Source organism: Anas acuta, chromosome Z (assembly GCF_963932015.1).
Source record: "Anas acuta chromosome Z, bAnaAcu1.1, whole genome shotgun sequence".
Taxonomy (NCBI): domain Eukaryota; kingdom Metazoa; phylum Chordata; class Aves; order Anseriformes; family Anatidae; genus Anas; species Anas acuta.
In genome coordinates this window covers 10,800,162-10,825,259 of record NC_089017.1, presented here as the reverse complement: position 1 = coordinate 10,825,259, position 25,098 = coordinate 10,800,162, and the positions used below count along the sequence as shown (strand labels likewise).

General features: G+C 37.6%; 2 protein-coding genes across 7 annotated transcripts in view; one reads left to right on the top strand and one right to left on the bottom strand.

Moving 5' to 3' along the window:
- Nucleotides 1–588, bottom strand: part of NNT (nicotinamide nucleotide transhydrogenase) — a 42,677-nt gene extending 42,089 nt beyond the window's left edge. The window contains exon 1 of one of the 4 annotated variants that reach the window (XM_068667409.1): nucleotides 426–588. In XM_068667409.1, the coding sequence (XP_068523510.1) occupies nucleotides 426–573 (148 nt within the window). In that variant the 5' untranslated portion in view covers nucleotides 574–588. Of the gene's footprint in view, nucleotides 1–320 lie in introns of all 4 variants that reach the window. The other 3 variants (XM_068667410.1, XM_068667412.1, XM_068667411.1) reach the window with 3 other exon arrangements.
- A 406-nt stretch (nucleotides 589–994) lies between these two features.
- PAIP1 (poly(A) binding protein interacting protein 1) lies at nucleotides 995–24,976 on the top strand. Of its 3 annotated transcripts, XM_068667420.1 has the most exons (12): nucleotides 995–1,013; nucleotides 1,741–1,845; nucleotides 4,880–5,061; nucleotides 9,860–10,048; nucleotides 12,274–12,386; nucleotides 14,143–14,254; nucleotides 15,534–15,659; nucleotides 19,207–19,313; nucleotides 20,286–20,403; nucleotides 20,593–20,647; nucleotides 21,359–21,452; nucleotides 23,571–24,976. In XM_068667420.1, exons 2-12 carry the CDS (start codon nucleotides 1,815–1,817, stop codon nucleotides 23,662–23,664), a joined length of 1,221 nt encoding a protein of 406 aa, XP_068523521.1. In that variant the 5' UTR covers nucleotides 995–1,013; nucleotides 1,741–1,814; the 3' UTR covers nucleotides 23,665–24,976. The 3 variants fall into 3 exon arrangements, with proteins under 3 accessions (XP_068523521.1, XP_068523519.1, XP_068523520.1); XM_068667418.1 differs by lacking the exons at nucleotides 995–1,013; nucleotides 1,741–1,845 and adding an exon at nucleotides 3,582–3,945; XM_068667419.1 differs by lacking the exons at nucleotides 995–1,013; nucleotides 1,741–1,845 and adding an exon at nucleotides 3,583–3,936.
- The last annotated feature ends 122 nt before the right edge of the window (nucleotides 24,977–25,098 follow it).

The window sequence follows — 25,098 nt, the reverse complement described above, 5'->3', positions numbered from 1 at the left end:
GGGGGAAGGAGGCAGCAGGGCAAGGCGACGAGGCACGGCCCGGGGCTGGCAAGGCACCGTCCCCGCTATTTATAGCCCGCCGCCCCGCTGACCTTGGGCAGGCCGCTCGCCCCCCGCCGCCACCACAGCGCCCGGCGGCCATGGCGCCCGGCCGAGCCGCGCCGCCTTCTCCTTCCCCTTCCTCTCCCCGAGCCCCTCAGCCAGGACCGGCCGCCGCCGCCGCCGTCCTCCCTTCCTCCCCTTCCCTCCCCGTCCTGTCCTTTCTTTCCTTTCCCTTCCTTTCCCTCCCCGGCAGCCGCTCCGCCACCGCCCCCCCTCACCACAACGCGGCTCCCCACGGCGCGGGGCCGGCTCCCCGCTCTGCGCCCCGAGCCCCCCTTATCCCTGCTGCGGCTCCGTCCCGGCCCCGGCCCCGCCGCACCCACCGGCTGTGCCGCCGGCGCCGGCCCCGCCGCGGCACTGACCGACCTTGGGGCGAGGCGAGGCGGCGGGGCCGGGACGGGGGCGGAGCGGGGAGGGGGCGGGAGGGGGACGGGGAAGGCGGGGGGGGGGGGTCCCGGCCGCCGCCGCCATGGCGGAAGGGGCGGCCCCCTGTGAGGGGAGGGTTGGCGGCCGGGGGTGCGAGGGGAGAGCGGGGAAGGGGAGGCCCTCGGTGAGGTGAATCGGGGGAAAAGGACCCCGGAGCGTGGTGCTCGGGTGCTGGTGCGGGGGCTGTTGGTGTAATTTGTAACTGCAAGGTGCGGGATTAGCGCTGGGGCTGATTTACGGCTGCTGGCAGAGCGCTCCCCTCAGGCCGTCCCCTGGTGCCAGGCGGTGAATTACGGCTGGAAGTGAAGCGAGGCCAGGAGAGCGTGAGGCTCCCGGGGTGGAGAGGAGGATGCCGAGCGCTGGTTGTTCGGGAGACAGCCGCTTTTAAAGGCGTTTGTGAGGAGGATTCGGCTCGGAGCTCTGCCCGCGGGCTGCTGGGTCCTCGGTGTTTGGGGCTCGGAAACCTGGGGCAGCAACATACCTCAGTAATACAAACATATTAAATAAAAATTAAATGTGTCGATGTAAATTATAAATGTATCGATGTAAATTATAAATGTATTGATATAAAATAAACGTATTAATACAAATTATATTAATCTTAGTTAAATATATTAGTATTAGTTTAATATATTTAATATTAAATGTATTAATATTAGTTAAATACATTGATGTGAATACAAAGCAAACACTGTATTTCGAATTATTAGAGCACATTTAGTTTTAAAACACAGCAGCAGTCCCTCCTCCCTTCTTCTCCCCAGGTAGAAACATGTTGTCACCCCTAAAAAAAAATGCTTGTGTTCCGAATAGTGATGAAGTTGCATTTTGTGGTTTCCCAGCACCAAGCACTGCAGGTCTGTGCAGGATTGCTTCTGAATTAAGTTTCAGGCTGTTAGGTAACGTGCTTAGGACAAAGCAGGTAACTCCTCTGATGGATATTTATAAGCCGCCATAGCTGCACTTGTTGAAAGTTTTAATCCAGTAGGATATACCTTGCTAATTTAGATATGCCAGATTTTCAGATTGTTCTCAATAGCTGAAGTAACCAACGAGACTTCAGTTACTCAGGCCTGAATGTTGTAAGGAGAATTTTAGGCATTGCCTAAAGGGGTTGACTACTGCAGGTAATATTTGGGAATTGTGATTTTTGGACTTAACCACCTGAAAATAGTTTTTTTGTTTTTTTTTTTTTTTTGATGTCTACTTTAGGAAGGAGAAATTAGTCTCCCAGTCAAACACAACTATTCTTGTGCAAACTTCAGTTGCGCATCTGTAGTAACAAGATGGATCTGGGATCACATTCCACTCTACACCGTAAGTAGTTGCCAAACAATCACTATATTAAAATAACATGGAGGGTTTGCTCATTAGAAAGAACTCACATTTATGACCAAAGATGAAATTGTCTGGCATAATAATGATAACCTGAGGCATTTAATTCATTATAGGTATATACACTGAAAAAGATATATGCTTTTTTGAAAAATTAGTGTCTCAAAAAGTGGTCACAGGATGTCCTGATGATTTTCTTAGAGCCTCTGCATCCTTAACCAATGATTGAGAATCTCTGCTTCCTTTTTCGTGTTGATGTAAGCTTTTCATTCTCCTCATGGTAAGATAAGGTTTATAAATGCAACCAGAGGTCACAATATAGACTTTAAAACCAGGACTGAAATAATAATATATATATATTAATTTTGTTATTTTAATATATATATAATATATATATATAATATATATATATATATAATTTTGTTAATTTTATATATATAATTTTGTTAATTTTAATATATATATTAATATATTAATAATTAATATTAATATATATATATTGATTTTGTTATTTTAGCAGCTACATTGTGATCTTCAAAGGTTTGATAATACTGCTCAAATTTAGTTTTAATAATTGCTTACACAAGTGAAGTCTTTTACTTTTCTGAAAACTCATTAGTCTCCTATATTTCCTCTCATTTCAGTCGTGTAGTTTAGATTATTTAGTTTACCAGTCTTCACTTTCAGCAGTAGCTGCGTAGGAACAGTTTTCCCATGAGCCCAATTAATTCTAACTGTGTCACCTTTATAGTCTGGCCAACTTTGTCTTACTAAGAGTCAGTCCATTACATGCCACAGGAATATAAAAAATCTGCACTAAATTTTGTATTCTATAGCCTTTATTAGTAATTTTAGAATAGTAAAATGTAAAACTTTGTAAATGTTTTTCCTGCTTATTATTACAATAGTCATATTTTCAAAAAAAAAAATATATAGGACAGCACTGTTCCAATTTCATACAGCATTTCATACACGCTTGCCTATTTTTCATCCTCTCATGAGTCATCAGCGGAGTTTGAGCCAACAACACACAAGCGTTTGGCTTGGGCTTTGGAAATAACAGGTGGAAAGGTCGGCACAGGCCAGGCTGTTCTGGGAGACAAACCGCAAATATCACCGGCTCGGTCAGCTGAGGTGGAACTCAGCTGAGTGAGGAAGCAGGTCGGGCTCTGGATTTCGCAAAGCAAGGAGAGCAGGACTCTGCCAGGGCAGAACAAAAAACGGCGAATTGAGTTGCCCATGGAGGTGTGAGTTGAATCATTAGCAAAATGATTAGCAAAATGGGCAGTCTCCTATAGTAGGTTTATGTTAGTGGAGGGCTTTAGAAGTTGTATGCGAGCATTTAACGAGAAACCTCATGTGTAGATTGCGCGTGAAAATACATTATCACTTGAAAATATGTTATCACTGATAACGCATGTTTTAACACGGCTGGTGTTACAAAAAACTGCAGTAGCATTGTCTCGTGGGAGGCTTAGCCGTGGGATTACACTTACACCGCGGTTCAGCCCGCAGTTTGTGCCCCTTTATTTTTGTTTTGTTTTGTTTTGTTTTTTGGGGGGGGGGCGCCGGCCCCGCACCGCACCTGAGGCAGCGGGCGGCGCTGCGGGGCCGGGCCGAGGCGGGGCGAGGCCGCGGCGGCGTTGCCATGGCGACGGGCGGGCGGGCGGCCGGCAGGGGGCGCTGCGTGCGGGGCTCAAACTGAAAGTGGAGGCTGGGGCCGCGGCCAGGCGGGACCCGGCCGCCTCCTCCCTCCCTCCTTCACTCCCTCCCTCTCTCCCTTCTTCCCTGCCTCCCTCCCGGGCTCGCTGCCTCCCGGCCTCCCTCCCGCGACCGCTCGGAGCCGCCCCGGCCCCAGCATGGCGGAGCACTTCGACCGCACTCCCGGCGCCGGCCGGGATCGGGGCCGCGGAGGCGCGGCGGACGGCGGCGGCGGCGGCGCGGCCTGCCCGGGGGGCGACGGCTCCCCCGGCTCGGAGGCGGCCGAGGCGCTGCCGACCAAAGCGGGCGGCCCCCCGCAGCAGGAGGGCCTGCGGCCTCCCAAGACGGCAGCGCCGGGCAGCGGTGGCGCAGGTAAGGCAGGTAGGCCCCCCGCTGCCCCCCTACCCCCACCCCGCACGGCCGCTGCCCCCCTGGGCTCCGGGGGCGGTGGTCGTGTGTGTGCCTGCGGCTTCCCCTTCCCCTTCTCCCTCCCTCCCTCCCTCCCGGTGCGTTTTGTCCGTGTGGTAATCCGGCCGCGGCTGGGCCCAGCCCTCCCCGTGCTGGAGATCCCCTGGCTCCGGCCTAGAGGGTTGCCAGCGCGTAAACACAAGCCTGCGGTAGCGCAGAGCCCTGTTCGTCGGCCGCCTTTTATTATATATATATATATATATTATTTTTTTTTTCGGGTACGTGTCGGGGTCCCTTTTTCGATAAACAATCGAGCTAATCTGTAAAGGCTGTAATCTATCTTTAGAAAATGTGCAAAACGTGGTTTAAAAACACGGTTTCATTGATTATTTTTTTTTTGGCAAATCACGCACTAGATGGACAATAGCTAGGTGTCTTTGGGGAGTGTGTTAAAATTAGTGGTGCCTGCTATTTATTGACCTTTAAAATCTTGCTTTTGCATTTAAAATTATGAAAAACCCTCAAGAAAAACAAGCAAGGAAACCATTGATTTACTGCTCGGGTTAGCTCACTTAAAAAATGTGTTGGGGGGCGGTCTCTCTTTCTCCTCTTTCTCTCCTCCTTTCTCTCCTCTGTTCCTCTTTCTCTTCTCTTTTTCTCTTCCATCACTTCCATATGAACATTTGTTCACTTTCTGTAATGTGGAAAGGCATCTAGAGTTTCCAAAAGCCAAAACTATTAATGTTTTAGATAATCAGCTAAAATGGCGTCTAAATAATAATACAAGGTATGTTTGAAATTATAGACTGTGATTAATGTTAAAAAAATACGTATTCCTTGTGTGCTCTGTGAGAATGCATACCAACTAAACAATGTCTAAGAAAGGCTGTTAATAAACACTTTTCAGAACACCTGCAACAAACAAGAATTCCATTTGAATCACAAGATAAAGCTTCAGTTCCTGATTCTGGACCAGAAATGGCTAAACCTCAGGTGGCTGTGGCTCCTGTGGTAGTATCAAAGCTGTCGGTTAAAGCACCTGAGTTTTATCCATCAGGATACAACATGAACTTTACTCAGAACTTTGTGGTAAGTATTCATCTTTTCTTCTTAGTGTATTTTAATTTACTTATTTTCAATTTAACATTTTTTTCTCGAGATATTACCTAAGAAATCCAAAAGATTCAGATAATAACCTCTAGACATAAAGCTGGAATATTAATTGACAGTGGGGTGAATATTATGGTGACTCTGAGAGCCTTTAGTGTGGGAAGTTTTGCTCACTACAGATAACCACATTCCTTGCTGATTACTCCAAGCGTTGACTTCACCAACATCTGAATAAGCAATCTTCTTGGAGACTGACTCTGTTGCATTTACATCTACAGTGCATTTTAAGTAAAGGCTTAGCTGCATTTTTGTGCTGATTTCTCAGGATTTTGAAGTACGTGTGGGAAGAGAAGCTTTAACTTAAGCTTTTGCAAATATGCTTCCACTTCTACAAATAGAATCAAATGATAATAAATAATTACACTGAAACAACTAGATTTTGAGTAACTAACACAAAAATAATTTATTTGAATCTTAAGTATAGTGTTTGTTTTTTTATTTTTTTTTCCTCCTTGCCAGCAAAATCATATTATCTGATGTTAACAGCTTTGCCAGCCCGCTGAATAAAGTTACTGTCCTGGATAATACAAGTCCATGCCCGTATACAACTGTAAAAAAAAAAAAAAAAGCCAACATGAACATGCTTCGTGTTGAATGAATAATTATTACATTGCCCCAGTACATTACATGTTCTCTGTAAGTACTGGGTTTCAGTTTCAGGATTAAAAAATGCCATCTAGAATGGTATACATTTGCATGTGTGTAATCACAAGCTCCAGAGGCCAGCAATGAATGTTGCTTTTCAGGTGCTTTGCAAAAACACACAAGCATGTGGGAGCTCCTCGTTGCTATGTTGTAAGAATATATTATGAATATGTGTGACTCAGCTATTAATAAAAATAACTCTAAAGTGCGAGCAAAACTTAGGCTTTTATTTGGATGTATTTGGTATATTGCAGGGACCTTAATTTAATCAGTGTATACTGGGCATGGAATAGTGATGTTTTTGACCACCAGTTTTAAATTGGAATCAAAACACGTTACAAGAAACTTCTGTTTCTTCAACTTTGTATTTCTTAGCTTTCACTTGTAATGTTCCCTGGAATTTTTAAATGCAAAAGCTCACATTTTTCTTACAAAATACACAGTGATTTTGTTATTCATCAAACACTTACTTTTTAAATAATAATTCATTAATTCCTTGTGTGATGATAGTGCATTATTGTAATTACTATATGTGTCCATATAATATTCAGTTCATCTCCAGTTAGGTCATACTCAAAACTGTCAATTGCTATTCAAGATGCTCCAAGACCTGTTAGAAATTTCAGGAAATTCTGAAGAATTCTGAAGAATTTCCTGTAGAATGTAGAATTCCTGTGGAATTCTCTGTATACAGCTGTCAGTAGCATAGGAAGATCTGGACGTCTGCAGTAGAATTGGTGACTGGATTCAGGTTTGGATTGCCAGTAGGAAATGTCAGACTTGTTCTTTGAATAGGGTATATGACAACAATACATCCTTCCATCCATCAGAAGGGCATAATGTCCACATGTCATAGTTCCAGTAGTAAAATTTGTGTTCCCTTGGTTGGAAGCTTTTTTTTTTTTTTTTTTACCCTTATTCTTCTACTTCATATAATTTCCAGTTAGAGGCTGAGCAGCCTCAGTGGCTGGTTTATTCATTTAGCCAAGCCTAAGAGTGTCACTTAACCTCATACATTAACTAAAATATGCAGCCTCGTACATACAGCATTCTTTGTACTTAGTTTTTCAACATCATTGTAAACTTGATGAGAATATATAATCTGAAGCAGGAAAAGCTTGTTCCTAAGAAGTCTGAAGAGAAACCAAATCAATGATATCTTATTGGTAACTAAGTTCGTAAGTGGGAACATTTTGAGTACTTCTCAGGTATAAGACAGTGTTATTTGGCACAGTAGCTGAAACAGCCTGAGAGCAGCTCATGAATCTTTTCTACATACTTTCTGATTTTTTCTTTTATGTAAACCAGACGGTACTACTTATTTAGCCTGTCCATTCTTATGGCTTTAAATTCATGAACTGACTCTTAGTAGAAAAGAGACAAACCAACAACTTTCAAGTTAGTGTCTCTTTCTTTTTTGTTGTGCGTAATCCAGGATCTAGTCCTATAGCTGTCAAACATAAAAGAGAGGGATTAGGCAGTGTTGGCCTGCTGAGAAATCATTGAAATTAATGGAAAATTTCTAGTTGACTTTCATGGCTTTGAATCATAAATTTGTAATGAATGTGTAAACTTAGAGCTTTTTGTTCGCTAACTACTGTTTAAAAATAACCAGGAGGAATTTGCTTTGTTTTCCATTAGTTGGTACAGTACGTGGTGCTGTATTTTCTGTTAAATCTTAAAATCTGACGATGAGAAATGTAAGTGACTTATTTCTAGAAGTTACTGAACTAAATCTAGTTTTTAAAGTATGGAACATTATTAATTTAGCAGTATACAACATACATTAACATTTTAATTACTTGTTTTTCCTTCAGTTTATTCTGTTCCCAACATAGTTACTGAAATTTGGGCTGTCTTTGGAATTGTGTATTTAATATAAGTAGATGAATGTGGTGTTGAGTTTAGCATCTTAAATTCAGAATGCGAGAAGGAACATGAATACAGGGACACCAATTTACCCTTTCCAAAACAAGGACATTCTTTTCTGAGACTAAATTCTTTACAGTGAGGATGAGAAGATACTTTCTCTGCTGAACGAGAGTGTATTACCAACCTGGTGGATGTCAGAACAAGCAGATGCTTTTTCCAGCTACAGCAATTACTATTCCTGCAACCTGGCTGCAGAATTTCAAAACAGCTTGTTTGCAGAGTAGGTAGTTTGGCTGTAGGTGACTAAGCTGCACTAATTAGACAATAATGTCATGTTCATGTGGAACAAAATAGTTTTACTTTGTACAGTACTTTTTTCCGGGCTGTTTGATTTCTTTTAGAGGAACAGAATACTAGCAAGTTATAAAGAGGCCTATTAGCCTCTTTATTAACTCTTTTAACTCCCTGGTTCCTTAAGCACCAAACGGCTAGAGTTATAAAATACTCGAGGTTGGAAAGGTTCTCCCAAGTTCATCTAGACCAATTGCCAGCTTAAAGCAAAGCAAACTTGTGTCAAGTTGTTCAAGACTTTATCCTCATGTATAGTAACAACTAGCCACCCTTTCCTTAAAAACGTTTTTATACTGTTTCTGGTGTGCAATTTTAAGTAACATTGTCTTCAGTGTCATCCATTGGTCAAATACTCTACTGAGTAAAACATCACAAGAACATCTTTCTAGTTTCTCTTCTGTTATTTTCACATGTGCCTCATTAGTTTAAGTTGCATGCCCTTATGACATGGGGTCTCTGAGTGATTTTGAAAATTATGCACTTTTCCCACACGTTCCTCACAGGTCCTGAAATTAATGTCAGTACTTGATTTTTAGCAATATGTGTCTGTATTTCTCCACAGTTCATGTACAGGGCTTTGATCTTTTGCAGGTCCACATTGCTTTTCAGTCTCTCCTCTACTGTGGCATTTTGAAGCCAGAAAGTAAAGGGCATCTGCTCACTAAGGGGGGTGGGGAGAAAGAGAATAGAATGATAAACATAATATATGCAAGTCCACTAAAGAAAGGAAGTCTTACCGCTTTACCTCAAAGTTTCATTATAGTGTATATATTTTAAATTATTTTCTTGTTAAATAGCAAGCAGTTGAGAACACTGATATCCTGACTGTTACCCTCATGTCTTGAATCAGGCTCCTGCTTGGACATCTGAAATGTCATATGAGATGCTCACAATCCCTTGGGTAGTGTGACAAAGTGAATTATTTGTGTGTGTTATTGCTAGTTATGTCACAAAGTATGTTGCTTCCTATGCTATTCCTCTCATGTACTTGCACTGTAATCATCCTAGAACAGTACTGAACTTTAGTGTTACATGCATTCACTTTTGAATGGGCAAAATTAGCTGTCTTTTCTTCCATCACTGGGAGCATAAACACTGATAAAGTGCTATTGTGTTAGCCCTCCCCTTTCTTTAGGGAACAGGTATGTTTACTGTCTGCACTTTAACCTCAATATCTGCAAATCAATGCAATACCACTGAAATAATTTTATTTCATGTCATGTAATCTTTCATCCATTGCTAAAAGATATGCTTTGATAACTTCAGAAGATCAGTTTTCCTGACTTAATTTTGTGCATGGGAATACTATACTCTATTTGTTATATTTCTGTAATTTCTTTCCCTCCTGCATATTTTGGAGCACTTTAGCACTTTCTGTAAGTGCAAAACATTTTGTTTCCTATTTCAATTTTTTTCCTTCTACGATTCGTTTATCTACAGCCCAGTGTGTGTGCGTATGAAGTGTTTTTAATCTCAGTTGAATAGTTCTATTCATAACAGGTATACATGTGCTTACTCATGAGTTTGTTAGTTAATCTTACACTCTGACAAACTGTTTAATTCTTATTTTTAAAAATATCTATATAATTGTCTGGGAGACCCTAATCTCTGTAAAAGTTTGTGACTTAGTTCTTAAATTGACAGGACTACAGCAGCTTTTTGATGCATTGAAGTTTATGCTCTCTAAAAATGTCTTTGTGAACCATGTACTAAAGACCACTGTGAAGCATGCATGCAAAACATCAGGAGTTATTCCTATCTAAGAACGGTATGGTTACTTCTGGAGCTGGTAAGCATAACAACTTCATTGTAGGTTCTTAAATGTTGGTATGCTTCTTCACTGTTGTAGGAATCTTCCTATGAAGATGGATATGATGGCTATCTGACTTTGGCAGAATATGTACAAGACTTCCTAAACCAACTCACTGAGCAGCCAGGTTGTTTTGAAACTGAAATAGAACAGTTTGCTGAATCACTGAATGGCTGGGTTACTACTGATGAAGCTTTGCAAGAACTTGTTGAGCTCATCTATCAGCAGGTAGCCTATGTATTCTGTCTTATACCATGGATAGCCTAACTCTTGTTACCTAGTGTCCAAGAATAGGCATGGTATTATTAGTTGTTATATAATTGTATCTATATAGCATTTAGTAGCATAATATACATGTAATATAGCATTTATAGCATATATGTAACATAGCATTTGTAGCATAATGGTGTGAATTGTCTTTCTCTTTAGGCTGAAACATATAGCAATAGATTATGCTGGACAGATTGAAATGGTAGCTCAATTGTGGGAAGTTTGCCTCATTGACAAGTTTCACCAGTTATCTCAGTTGCCTTTGCTGTGTATTTGAATCTCCCAGGTCATATAGTAGGATTGAAACTGTAGCACTTAATTTAAAGAGTTATACTTGAATTGCTGTGTTTATGTAGTACAGATAGAAAGATGACTCTTAAGCCATGTCCAAGTTCCATGTTTCTGTTTTTTTCCTACAAAAAGTATTCTTCATAATGCTTAGATGCCTTTTACTCCTTGACGTTTAAAAAACATAGCTAGATACCTATTGTACACATCTCCCTTCAGGAAATGTTTCTTCACTGACAGGCTTTGTTCTTCTTTGCTGGTCTGATGGTAACTGGGTCCAGTCCCATTGATGGCCAGAAAAATTAGGACAGAGACCTTAAACTGAACTCTGTACTAATTGGGGGAGCCGCTGGAAAGAACAGCTTAATCTGTGTTGCTAAGCAAATGAGCTGCTGTTTCTGTCTTTTGGGCTTGCTGCACAGAACAAAGTCACACTTGCACTTGCTATTTATTACACTGGATGTCTGTCACTTTCCTGGGTTGGTTGCTTTCAAACTCTTCCTTGAAGGATATGAACAGCTCTTTTATTCACCTTTTAAGTGCAGGTACTTGCTGAACTTTCTTTTTTTTTTTTATTGTGGAAATAATCTGGGGTATGTAGAAGCAGCATGACTGTCTGGTTGGTTATCATACAGGACTGTAGAGTCTTCAGTTTCTTATATCACACAGCTGCCAAACCTGCACTGTGTCTGGCAGCATCATTTTCCCTATATTTGGATACATGGAGGGTAGTGATAAAAGACTACAGCATTCAGTATAACTTTACTGAAAGAAAAAACAGGAATTTATCCCACTTACAAATTTTTGTATGCATTAAATAAATTGACTCAACATTTAATGCAAATCTTTAATGTTACCTCTTCCTCTCTCTCCCTGTTTATAACAGGTCCATTGTTGGGGTTGGCTGTACCTTCCTTAACTGAGAAGCACTAAGTGTAAACAATCTGAAATACAACAGTTTATGTGGAAAGTGAAACTCAGCTCAATATTAAAAAAAAAAAAAAAAAAAAGCTGTCCTAGTATCCAAAACATAAGATTTTAGGTTTTTTAGGAGGTGATAGCATTTGAATGTCAGTCAAGTCTGCTTTATTATTTTTCTGTCTTAAGCTTCTGCTCAGGTATTTGTGTTTCTTACTCCTGGCTTATCATAAAACTTTAATTGCAGTAGGCACAGTGTGTTTTTAAGCATCTGCCTTAGTGATATTAATTTAACCTAGTTATGCAGATTTACAGATGCTAGACTTGTGAAGGAAAAATGTTAAAGTGAAAGAAAAAAAAACCTGTGCAGTCTTCCCTTTTTTTGGGTGCCAGGTATCTCAAGCTGTCTATAAAGAGTAACCATCTACTTCCCCCATTCTTCCTAATCCTTTTATGTATTTATTTTTCCTTGTCATGATTTTGAATTCTTTCTCTGGGCATCCACTACTGCCAAACATAGATTCTAGTATAGATAGCGCTCAAACTGAATGAACGTGGGTTTTTTGTTTATTTTATTTTAATCACTTACTGCTCTTTGAGAGAGAGTGTGTCCTTGAAAAAGCATCTTAATGTCCTCAATTGACTTCTGTATAAACAACTTGTAAGTGACTTTCAGACACTCTTTGGTATAAGCTGCAATGGAGAAGTAGAGTTGAGGACACGTGGTGTAATGGCAGTTGTTTTCTTAAAGCCACATTATCACAGTAATACACTTTTGTGTGCCGAAATGCATGTAGCAAAGTGTTCATGAGATATGAAAGTTAACATGAAAAACAGTAGTTATTAACCTTCTACTCCTCAGTGATCTAGTCAACTGCTGTTAAACACCATTTTCTAAAATGCTTTTTAATACATTTCCTGATAACCTAATCATTACTTGTACAAATAATTTATTATTTTCACTTTTATTTCGGAAGGCAACATCTGTCCCAAATTTTTCCTACATGGGAGCACGGTTGTGTAACTACCTATCTCACCATCTAACGATTAGTCCACAAAGTGGGAACTTCCGACAGTTATTACTTCAAAGGTCAGTATCTGCATGTCACTTTAAACGTATTACTTTCTGAGGTTTCCTGTCTTCCTCTTTTGTGTATAACTCTTAAATTACATAGCATAGAAGAAGTACATATTTAGAATAGAAGTTTATATTTAGGGTTATTAAATCCTCAGGTACATACTGCATATGGAATACATACATATATTTATTTTTTTAATATGAAAATAATGCTCAGTTCAGGTTCTGTAGTCTCTTCTGAACTCAGTATGTTAGGCTGATACCAAATTACAAGGTACATTTCAAAGCTAGTCAACTTCAAAAGTATCCTAAATATACATATATCTTTGTCCTTTGACTCATGCTACACTTCATTATTCTGTGTTTTTTTTTCTTTAATTACTTTTCTGGCTGGAGATCCAGAGGGAAGTTCATTAGATCAGCTAAGTGACTTTACACATGTGAAATAGATAAATAAAAAGCCGGAGGATAAACTTCCACAGATTTTAGAATTTTGAGGTCTTGCAGTTTAATGATTAAGGCTTCATAGATGATAAAAAATACAGTGTTTTTTAAATATATATATTTCCTATTAAATCTTACTGCATTACATTTGAAGGAGTAGTACAGTTTTACTTCAGGAGTCTTTACAAATTATCCTTTTACCTTTAAGGACTTCTGGCTTTATAAGCTTCAGATTTACTTTTAAAGATTCACTTAGTCCATATATGTTTAGGAAAAAAACATAAGTTGAAAAGGTGATTCAAATGAATTTGTTAATCAGGAACAGTACTCTACAGAGAAGCTGAAAATACTTATTTTTTAACTTGTTCCAAAGCAGATGAGCCTTTTCTACCTCCAAACGACAGTACAAATTATCACTTTTTATCTTGTCATGTTATCTACACTTCTTACTTGAAAAACAGCATGAAGGAAATCCCTGCTAATATTGGATTACCTGATTGCTGATTTTAAAGCCAATCCAATAGATAATGTTCTAGCACCCTGAAGCTGTAATATTAAGGTAGTTTGTTTTGCTGCTAATATGGGTGGAATTGGGGTGTGGATAAAAAGGCCAACCATAAGAATACTGAAAACTACTCTTTCTTTCTAAGCCCACATCTTTACTTAAAATTTGGTATTTCAACTCCTTATATTTTTCAGTTTCCTAGATACTTATTAATCTGTTGCGTAAGCATTGAGAATAAATGGGAGATTGTCTTGTTCTCCTTTTGTTTTTGAACTGATATGCAAACCTGCATATTTTTGACACCATTGTTGAAGACTGAAAATACTACATAACTATCCTGTTATCTTAAACTATATTATTAAATGTGTTCAATTTTTTTAAAATGCTGGTTTGTAACTAAATAATGCACAGCTGTTGCTTAAAATTGCTGGATAAAGAATTTATCACATAAGTGTAAAGGCATCTGTGGCAATGTGGGAAGCACCTTGAAAAAGGAAAATATCATTTATGACTTTATTTCTGTTGACATTTAGCTGCCTTTGTTAAGCTTATTGCACCCATGTTATACTATGTGTATTTTTACATCTCAGATATCTCAGTGTTTGAAAACACAATCTTGTAATCATACTTATTCACCTAGTGCATCCACAGTCTTGTAAAGCCCTCTCATTTCCTTCACAAATCATACTTCCCAGAATTCAGCATTTAACAATTTTAATACAGTTCATAAGTTCTTAGCATTCTACTAAATAAGTAGCACGTTGTATGTGTTGGGATGTCAACAGATGATAACAATACAATTTTGTTTCAATTTTTCAGGTGTCGAACAGAGTTTGAAAACAGAGATGAAGCTGCAAAAGGAGATGAGGATACTCGAAAACAATTTCATGCCTTTGTGCTGTTCTTAGCTGAACTTTATCTTAACCTAGAGGTAAGAAAAAAGTTGTGTGTCAAATGGTTCTTTGTTAATTTTTTGTTGTGTTTAACTAAATGCTGAAATGGAGTATCATTTGAGGCGTTGCTTTTTTAATGTAGAGGTGAATAAGTCAAAGAGCTTGAGGAAAATTTTAATTATAGCTGTGCATCAAAGAAACAAATAAGCAAAAGTAGACAAGATCATTAAAAGAGAAATGTAAAAAGATATTCTTAAAAAATTACAAGAATTCCCTAAATGAACCAACCGTAAACCACCTTTTCCAAAATTTGTGTCTGGTCACATATTTTCTCTGTTGGAAAAATTGGAATGATGTTTTTAGTATTTTCTTTTGGCTTGCAAAACCATTGGATTACTTCACTTAACCAATGTAAGAAATGTTACAACTTGCAGAAGCAGATCGAAATCAATAAGCCATGTAATTCAATATTTAGCCACTAACCAGAACATAAAATACTTGAGGAAGGTGTGGGAATCTTTAAGATGAGCAATTAAAAATTGAGACCTTTAATGGGATTTCTTCTTAAAATTGAGTCTGGCTCATGCATGAAGCATGTAATCTTGTATTAGGATCAGGTTTTTGTACCTATGATGTATGTGTACACATTTTTTGTACATCAAAAAAAAATCATACCTGTGAGTTCAACAAATTCAGCAGCTTCTGAATAATTTTTTTTTTAACTGGATTATTTAAATATTGTAATCTGTTTGGACACTATAAAAAATATGTCATGAGGAAATAAAATAATTCTCCAACTCTTTCATGTTTATACATAAGTGGGCCTTGAAATACACTTTTCACTTACTGAAATAAAAAGGAAGCTTTCTAAAGGGCATGGAAGGAGAGGAGCTTGCCTGGTTTTGTGAAGTATATCCTTTATTTATAATCCATTTTCTGTAATTCTAAAGTATATATGCCTTTTAGAAGCACACCACTCAACAGCTGCAGAGAGTGCCTAATGTAACAGAGGGAAAAAACAATTTGGGTTATTTGCCAGGCATTTTGTGGCCGTTCTTAGCAATTTATTGACAAAGAAACACAATGCTAGAAGTGCATTGTTACAATTTTGTCAGATTTCTAAGAATGTTACACAGTCTGTGTTCTAAAATAGTTGCAGCACTTGATATGGTCTTCCATCTGAAGAGTTCAACTATGTTAATCACCAACTAAATCATAAAGTATCTAAAAGAGAAAATGTGACAATTTCTGAAACTTGAATCTTTTAACTGTTTTCTGATCTGATTCTATGATTTTTTGTTTTTTGATGTTTTGCAGATTAAAGGAACAAAGGGTCAGGTAACACGAGCAGAAATTCTTCAAGAAGGCCTTCGAGAATTACTAAATGCACTTTTCTCCAATCCTGTGGACAGTAATTTGATATGTGCAGTGAAACTGCTGAAGGTGAGGCAGTTGTTCTGAAAGAAGAAAAAAAATAATCAAGTTCTGTAGTTGAGGGGGACAATCTGGTACTACTTATTTGTGTAATTATATGTCAATCATGGTATAGTTCAAACACAAATAGTAAGTTATTTTGCTTTTTCTTCATCTGGGATAACTAAAAACAGTGCATCACATGTAGTCATGTCATAATGATTCCTGCTAGTGAAATGGGGGGGGGGGGGGGGGTAACAAAAAAAAAAAAGACTGCGGGATGTGGGGGGCAAATCTCATGAAAGCCTATTTCTTTCTGCCACATACCACAGTGGATTCCTAGGTTGCAAATATGAGATCCAGGCTAAGAGAGGTAGCCACATCGCACGGTTCCTTTTATAGGTCAATGCTATAGTGTGTCGTTATTAGCTGTTCTTAAATAACATGATAAAGAGAGGTTTCTAATTGTGGGTAATTAGAAATTCAGAATTGGTAAAGTAAAAAGAGAGAGGGTAGTTTCCTTTCTTAGTCAGCACGAACATTATTGGAGTTAAGCAGCTGTCATTCTTGAATGTCCCTGTTATATTCTTCCATGCACTGGGAATGCTTTAACTGAGTGCCTCAAAAGAGAAACGAGCAGTGCATAAAGTCAGTGGGATGCGCTTCTGTAAACACAAAGTGCAGGTGACATGTCTTCTGGAAGTATTTCTTGTCAGAACGATAAGAATTTTGATTATCTAAAAAAATGCTTGAAAGTTGGGAAGAGAAGGTGGATAACTGAAAAATAATACTTTTAAATGCCATAATAGATAAGGAAATGTATGCATAGAGCATTATATTTCTTTTTGAGATGATGGATGTACCATCTTCCTTTTGGTAATGGTAGGGGAGACAAAGCTGCAACAGAGAAAATGTTTGTAGGATTTTATGCACTACATTATTAGTAACACAATTACTTTTTTCATTGCAAACTTGAATAAACAAAAAAGTAAAGTACTACTGTAGAAGTAAAGTGTGAGGCCATATATAGTAGCAGTGGAACTGACGCAAAGGCAAAGGAGCAAGTAATCCTTTCAGCTCTCCTTTTCCAACTCAAATGAATTGTGAGCGTTGGGGTATATTTTCTGGTTTGAAAGATGCTGAGAAGTTAGGGTCTATCATTTTCAAAAGTTCTTTGCAGCAAAAGGTTCTGTCCCACTTCCTACTGTATCATTTGCATCAATACCACAGTATAAATAGGTATTTCTCTTTCATAATGAAAACAAGTTTCTTTTGTCATTGCTTTTACTTTTCCTAAAAAAAAAAAAAAAAAAAAAAAAAAAAAAAAACTATACAGGGAGAAGCTTGCTTTCACAAGCCCTAGTAATATTCATACTTGGGAAAACACAGTTTATTTTAGGAATGAAGGTCAAAGTATATGCTCCTTTTCCAGAATTTTGTTTCAGTATTTTCGTTGCTGGTTTGTTTTTTGTCCTTGTTCCTTCCCTGTCCTCCCACTCTATGGTTTTTCAGACTCTTCTCTTAAGTTCTTGTGGCTTCTTTTTAATACAGTGAATAGGGAAGAGAGCTTTTATATCTTCCTTAAAACAAATGTTTGAATGTTGAACACATTGAAACAAATTTTGAATGTTTAAGCTGGTTGCTTCATAGCAAGTATTAGGCTGTATTCACTGAGCACATTCACTCCTGCAGCTGATCCTTATGTTCTATGTGTCACTACTGCAGTAATATATTTTTCCTGATATATTTTCTTCTTCATATAGAACCATTTAGGTTGGAAAAGGCCCTTAAGACCACCACATCCAACCATGAATGCAACCCTAAGCAGTAGACACAAAGTCTACCACTAAACCATGTTGCTAATTGTCACATTTGCATGTCTCTTAAATACCTTCAGGGTTTTAAAGCACCACTCCACCTCCTCCCTGGAATAGCGGTGGATACCAGAGCTTTTTACCTGTTTGCTCTGCAATGTGGTGTTGTTTTTTTTTTATATATATATTAAACCTTCTTGATACTATTATCTAGTTATCTAGGATCAAGGCAGGACCCTTTGAGAAATCTGGAAATATGAAATAAGAGCTAAGATACTTGATTTTCTGTTGCATCTCATCATATAAGGGAATAAAATGCCATTCCAAGCATTTTGGATTATGTGGTACTTACACTGAGTAGACCAGAAATTGCTAATAACTTTGACTATAGTAGTAAACTAATTCTGCATGATTTAATTCATTACTCATACTGTGTAGTTCTTGGGCAATTATTTGCCAGTTCTTACAGAAAAGTCTTTCATCCACAGCAGTTCTAGATTGTCTGCTGCTAAAGTGCTATCAGCATTAGTTTCAGGCCTCACAGATTTTAAGTATTAAAATTCAAGTTACTTTGGTTAGATGATTCTTGCCTCCTCTTATATATGTCCAGATGAAATTATCTACCATGTCCGATAGCTATGTTGATTGAGGTGTTCCAAAAGATTACTAATCTGTTTGTTGTTCTCAGGTAAACTAGCGGTATTACCTGCAAAAGTATGGTTTCATTTTTCATAATATACAAAATGTAGTGCAGAGCATGCACTTAAAGCAATTAAGATCTGACAAATGCCTTTAATCCTTTTGAGCAGGATTCAAAATGCTGCTGTATTTCTGTGTTGATGTGACCCTGGTAACAGTATTGTCACATGCAATCTCCATCTCTACCGTCTGACTTCAGAGAGGTGATGAGATGTAATGATTAACATTGCAGTGACTTCATGTAGAAAATCACAGAATCGCAGAATTGTAGGGGCTGGAAGGGACCTAGAGATCATCAGGTCCAACCCCACTGCCAAAGTAGGCTCCCTAGAGCAGGCTGCCCAGGTAGGTATCCAGACTTGAAAATAAGGTAGGCATCCAAACTCAAATACCTCTGGAGAAGGAGACTCCACAACCTCCCTGGGCAGTCTGTCCCAGTGCTCTGTCACCCTCACCATGAAGAAGTTCTTTCACATGTTGGTGTGGAACTGCCTGTGCTCCATTTTGTGGCCATTGCCCCTTGTCCTGTCCCCACAAACCACTGAAAAGAGGTTGGTCAAATCCCTCTGTCTCCCACACTTGAGATATGTTTAAAGATTGATAAGATCCCCTCTCAGTCTTCTTTTCTCAGAAGAGACCCAGCTGAACAGACCCAGCTCTCTTGGGAGAAGAGAGTTTTCTCTGGAGGGAAAAAAAGAAAAAAAAAATACATGTTTTGTTCTAATATGACTGGTCCGGAGTGTAACTAAATCATTGAAGAGTTATTTCAAATTCTAGTTTAAAGACGGAAAGAAAGGAGGGATTTGGCTGTGGACTTGAAGGTAACATAAACATTGGATATAGAGGTACCTTACTGTACATAGTCTTAAATAGACTGTTTAACAAGGTCAATTTTATTCTATTTAGTGACAAGATTTAGGAGATTGGCAGGTTCAGTCTTCATATAGTTGGACAATCTTGCATGTTACAAATTGTCAACATAAGCGTTTCTGTAACAACTTGTTAATTTTTTCTATGATTTGCTTTAAATAAAAAAAAAAAGAGTGCTCATCCCTTGTCTTTAGTTAACAGGCTCAGTTTTAGAAGATGCCTGGAAAGAAAAAGGAAAGAATGACATGAATGAAGTGATCCAACGAATTGAAAATGTTGTGTTGGATGCAAACTGTAGCAGGTGAGAAGATGTATTTGTTCCGCATGTAGAATACTTTAAAAAAAAATAAAGAATACTGAACATGTCCAAAACACACATTTACTGGCCTAAAAAACTTACATTCACAGAAAGTGATGTAAGTATCACTTTGCATCTAATAAACAATATTTTTTCAACTACAGGTGTTTATTTATTTTGTTTTGGTTTTATTTCTTGCCTCAACGGAGGTGATTAATGACCTTTTGGTCTTAACCTCCAGTAAGTGGTTTAGGCTCTTAGAGCAAGTGTAAATGTAATAGTTGTGATATCTCCTTGTTTATACTTTTAAATCATACTTAAACAAATCTTAAATATGGTAGTTAAATTGCTGTAATTGTAGGGGTGAAATAGATTTATTTTTTTGCTGAAGAACATGCTGTTTTGGTAGGGTCTTACTACTTATTGCAAAAAGTAAAGGAAAACTGAACTCTTCTCCATGGACTTCCTTAGAAGAAGAAAACAATTTCTCTTATTTCAGGGAAAAATAGAAGATGATATTTAATGTATTGGAGAGATTAGTTTGCTTGTTGACTACAGAAATTCAGTGCGATTCAGAGAGGTAAAGTCAGGACCATAAATTAGATGTTTGAATATCACCCCCTCTTCCTGTATTCCCCACTACTATCCTTTTATAAGAAAAGGATTTGTTCCTCAAGTTGTGCTGCAGACTTGGTATCTTGATTAAAAACTAGAGCTGTTATCTATTTCATATGGACAACCTGCATCAACATGGAGGAAATGGAAAGTGAGTGTTTCATAATTGACCCATGGAGCATCTAGACTTGAAGAAAAAAAGGCTGTAACTCAAAATTACCTGCAGACTGGACCAAGTGTTTTATTCCTTTTGGGGCTTCTTCTGTGATGTAACTGTCTAGAATTTGTAGGATAAGAGAAGCCATTTTATTGCTTAGCAGGAAAACATTCTAACTTCTGTATTGCTTCCCTTTATTTTAGAGACGTGAAACGTATGCTTTTGAAACTAGTAGAACTGCGATCAAGTAACTGGGGAAGAGTTCTTGGAACTTCTTCACATACAGACGCCACCCCTGACAATGACCCGAACTATTTTATGGTAAGAAAGTACTGACACTATGGTTCTTTAATGTTAATTTAATTTGATCCGTAGACATTAATATTGCTGAAAACATATTTTGCTGATAACGTATCTGTAGTGTATTTCATATTGCTGAAAACTACAAAAAAACTACAAAAAGATGCTTCTCTGAATGCATACAATTTACTGTATAACTTTTATTCTTAGAATGAGCCAACATTTTACACTTCCGATGGCATTCCTTTCACTGCTGCTGATCCAGGTACATCATAGGCTTAATATATGTCTTCTTTAAAAAAATATAATTAAGTTTATGCCCTTCTGAAGTATACCTTAAGTTGTTTGTAAGATATATGAAACTCATGCAATTTAAAAGGCAAAATAACGTATGAATTTTTGGCTTTCAAGTGTGCAATGCATGCCTTACTCAGGATTAAAGAATGTAAGTGTTTGAAATGGAGGATATGTATTTGAGTTCATACAGTTCATATAGAAGAATTTGTGCCATAGTCCTCAGCACCTAGCCTCCCCACAAGCCAATAAAACTTCAAGTGGTCCTTTGTCAGTTGTTGAAAACTTAGAATCGTAATTAGGCTGGAAAAAAGCTTCCAGATCAAGTCCAATAGTCAACCTGGCCTACCAAGTAGCATCACTAAACCATGTTCCTTAGTAACAAGCAGAAGGGTTTGTTTCTTTGTTTGGTTTCTATCATCTGGGCACAACACGGCATGATGTTTCAGATGAAGGTATCTGTGACTACCTTTGCAGTTCTGTGGGATCATGGGTATCTTTCTTATTCTTAAAGGTTGGTTGATGTCCTGAAAAAACACTGTAGTACTAGGTTTTTCTGTATTATGTTTTCTGCCTTTTATGGCTTCATTACGTAGGCTACTTTCAGACTGTATAGATCAATGTTAATTTAGAGGACTATCCCTATTATATATACTACTCAGTCTCATTTTTACTATGCCAGATTACCAAGAAAAATATCAAGAGCTGCTTGAAAGAGAAGACTTCTGCCCAGATAATGAAGAAAACGGAACAGATTTACCAGGAGCTGACTATCTGTATGTTTTCTTTTAGATACTAGTTATTTTTTCTGCAAACTTAAGAATCCAATCTTGACAAAAATGAAACCATAGTAATACAATTTTTGTTTAGCCCTACAATAGAAGTTAAATGTTTGTTAAGGTATACATTGTTATCACACAAGTTTGTAACAAACTTTTATTCAACTGGTAATGAAATTTCAGCATTTCCACACAGGTACAAACTTTTTTTTAATGTAGAGAAGAATATTGCAAGCAGAACGCAGCAAGAGCTTCGAGTATCAGAAAATGAGGCAACCTGTATTCAGTTCACTGATGACTATATATCCTACCTAAAGGTGACCACAACATTTTCAAAGGGGAAGCTGCTAAATTTTTCTCCTTAGGATAAATAGCATTCCCCCATGAAATGACTGTTCAGTATTTTTGTAGAACAAGAAAAGCAAACTGATAGCAAAGGGAGAAGCAGTAGATAGGAATATGGTCTGATTTTCTAACACTGGCTTATAAGAATTTAAAATTTAAACCAGTAGGAGGAATGTGGTCTAAAGTAAATTGCTCTGAGTTTTTTATCTATCTGCTTAAAGCAGGACTTTCACGTTAGGATTTGATACCTAAAAGTATTTTCGGTGTTGTTGTGTGTGCTAACAGGACTGGCCTGGATCAATATTTTTGTTAATAAATTAAAAGACTAAGATGGCAGCTAGCTGAGGCTAGTTGCAGAAGCTGTGGAAGGTAAATTAGAGATGTCACGAGGAATTAACAGGCTCATATTGAGGAAAAAATACCCATTTGAACTGCTGTGCTTAGAAGACCAAGTTAAGTGCAAAATGGAAAGACAGAATTTTAAAAAAAGAAAAAAGAGTATTTGAAGAGTTGCCTGTGGAAGACAGAGTTAGCCTTCCTGCAAAGTGACTATGGAACCTTTGTTTAAAGCTTAAGAAAAGCTTAGCCAAATACGTTCTGATCCTCTGTCAGCTATTTCTTGTGGCTGTCATCAGGGAAAAGGGTTCTGTGTCGAGTCCCTTTGCAAGTCTACAGTCCTACAAGTAAGGAGGAACAAATAAATATCTTAACTGCTTATTTAATGCACAGTGCTCAAGAAAAAATAATTTCCTTAATTATACATTTCTTTTTGGCACTTACTGCAGTTTTGTGTGAAACAATTACGGCCACAGTGCAGATAAATCATGCTAATTCCCTTGTTAGGAACACAGGCACAGAAGATAATTTGGGCACCTGAAACAAAGGCACACTTACTGAGGGTCAATAGCTGATGACTATTTCTTTCTTTATAAGGGTGTTTAGAATTACATACCCTATCATGTTCTAGCTACAACTCCATTGTCCTCATTTATAGTGGTGAAGACACCAGTTGGACCTACAGGGAAAAAAGTGATGTGCAAGTTACTTAGCTGTGGGAAGGAGCAAAGCTGTTATGTGATCCCCATCACATCTCAGCTTTATTTTGAAACTCTTTGGTAGTCTTCCCTCTGTGCAGTACTGATTATTGTTAGCAGGATCCAGCCTTTTCTCTGGTCCAAATGTAAGAGATCTTTTTATTAAAAAAAAAAAAAAAAAAAAAGACTGCCATGTAATAGGAGGTAATATAATGCAGATGCAAAAGGGGAATGAATTAAGGTTGCCTTCTTCTGAGTATCAACAGATAGGATAATGTATTTTTTTGACTCATGTGTGACCAAGACAGTTGATTCTGTATTTGAACTAGGATGACCTAACCAAAAATTATGTTAATTAAGCTTTCTGGGGGAGGAAAAAAATAATAATAAAAAAAAAAAAAAAAAAAACAGTGCAAAAACATCATTAAGTTTTGGAAATAAGTTGTTTTGCATTGCATTGTTGCTTTTTCTGTAATCTAAAAAACTCTTAACTGCTGGAGAGCATTAGACAGTCTAAAACGGTGACAAACATTATTGTGATTTGTATATGCCTGTGCTTTGCATTCTTGGGTTATTTTTGTAGCCATGATTTTGGTTTTCTCTCTTCAATCCCTTCTAGTAAATAGTTAGCTACTATTTTTGAAGGTCTGCTTTATATTTCTCATCTACATCAATATTTCACCTATTTACTGTTGTATAAAGTATGTACTTAATCTTATTTTTGTGTTTTTTGTAGGTATTTTGATGACATTGATGACGAGATGGATCCAGAAATTGAAGAAGCATATGAAAAATTCTGTCTAGAATCGGAACATGAGAGAAAAGAGTGAGATGTTAAACATAAATCTTAGTTTATTAAAGCAGTTTAGGCATGGTTAGAATACATGGGGATATAAAACTTGTAACATTTGTACCAAAATAAGGAAGTTGAGTTTCTCCAAGTACTAAAGATACACAATTTCCATTTTGTTAAACAGAATCTGCCAAAAATTGTAAACTTATGTCCTGTATCTTAAAATGTTGTGTATATATCATAGTTTATTTTATGTACAGGTATATGAACAATGTTTTGGCTGCAATAAAAATTGATTTAAAAAGTGTCATAATGGAAATTAAAGTTTAACTAAAGGGGATCTGTCCCATATTTCCCTTTTTGGGAGAAGGGGGAAGAATAACGTGATCTAACTTTAATTGCTTGCTTGCTGGTTCTAGTATACATTAGGAGTTATTCATCCTTTTTGCCATATACAAGCTATATTTTTTTTTTTTCTGCTAAGGAGAATATGGTCCAAATATGGCTTACCTGTTCTGTAGATCATGAGAATTGGTTTGTTAAGGTTTTGTATCGTGTGGGTTATTTTGTGGCTTCTTTCTTTCTCTTCTTCCTCTCCCCAAACCCACTGGGGTGAGGTCTTGACATTTTTTCCTGGAATAAACATGTGATATGTTGATATTGTGAAAAAGCAAGCAGTATTTTGAAAGTCAGGTGCTTTCAAGACGTGGTTCAGATAAGCTTATTTTCAACTTCTACATGCAAAAATGATCCTTTAAATAATTTGCTGTGTTCTTCAAGATTACCTGAATATAGTTATAGTTTAACCCATGCTCCTCAAAAGTATGTGCAGTGCTCAATATATTTTTGAATGTATCTAACATGTCTAACCTTCTGGAAACCCTTGTAACTTTTTCCATTCTAATTATTTTGTATAATTTGTCCTAATTTTGTAGTTTGAATACATTCATATATTTCAAATATGTTAACATTCTGAAGCCAACTACTCTTCTTTGACCCAATATAATCACGTTAGTGTCCCTAGGATATTCCATTGCTGTTGGTGTTGCCAAACTCAGTTGTACTGTTTCCTGTTATCTGTTACTGGTTAGACTAAGTAGAACCCCCTTGCAAAATAAAAAATAAAAAAAAATATTTAAAAAAAAAATCCCAAAAAGTAGCTACTGTAAAGAACATGTTGTAAATATGCATGTAAATAATTCTGTTAATATTTCACTGTACTACGTTTGGTTAAATAACTTGTGTGTCTGCTAATACAGTGAGCACTGACTGTTTTCTGGATGTTAAAACATTCGTTTAGGTTGGAGTTTTTGGAAAATAAAATTTAACTAGCTTTGTTTCCTTTGGTATATTTTCATTCTTTTGCCTTTTTTTTAAAGAGGTTTTGGTCCATTCATCTTCTCATTTTCCTACCTCTAACACTCGTTTTTTCTTTAAAGTATACAGATACAGAGAAGATTATTTTTTAATA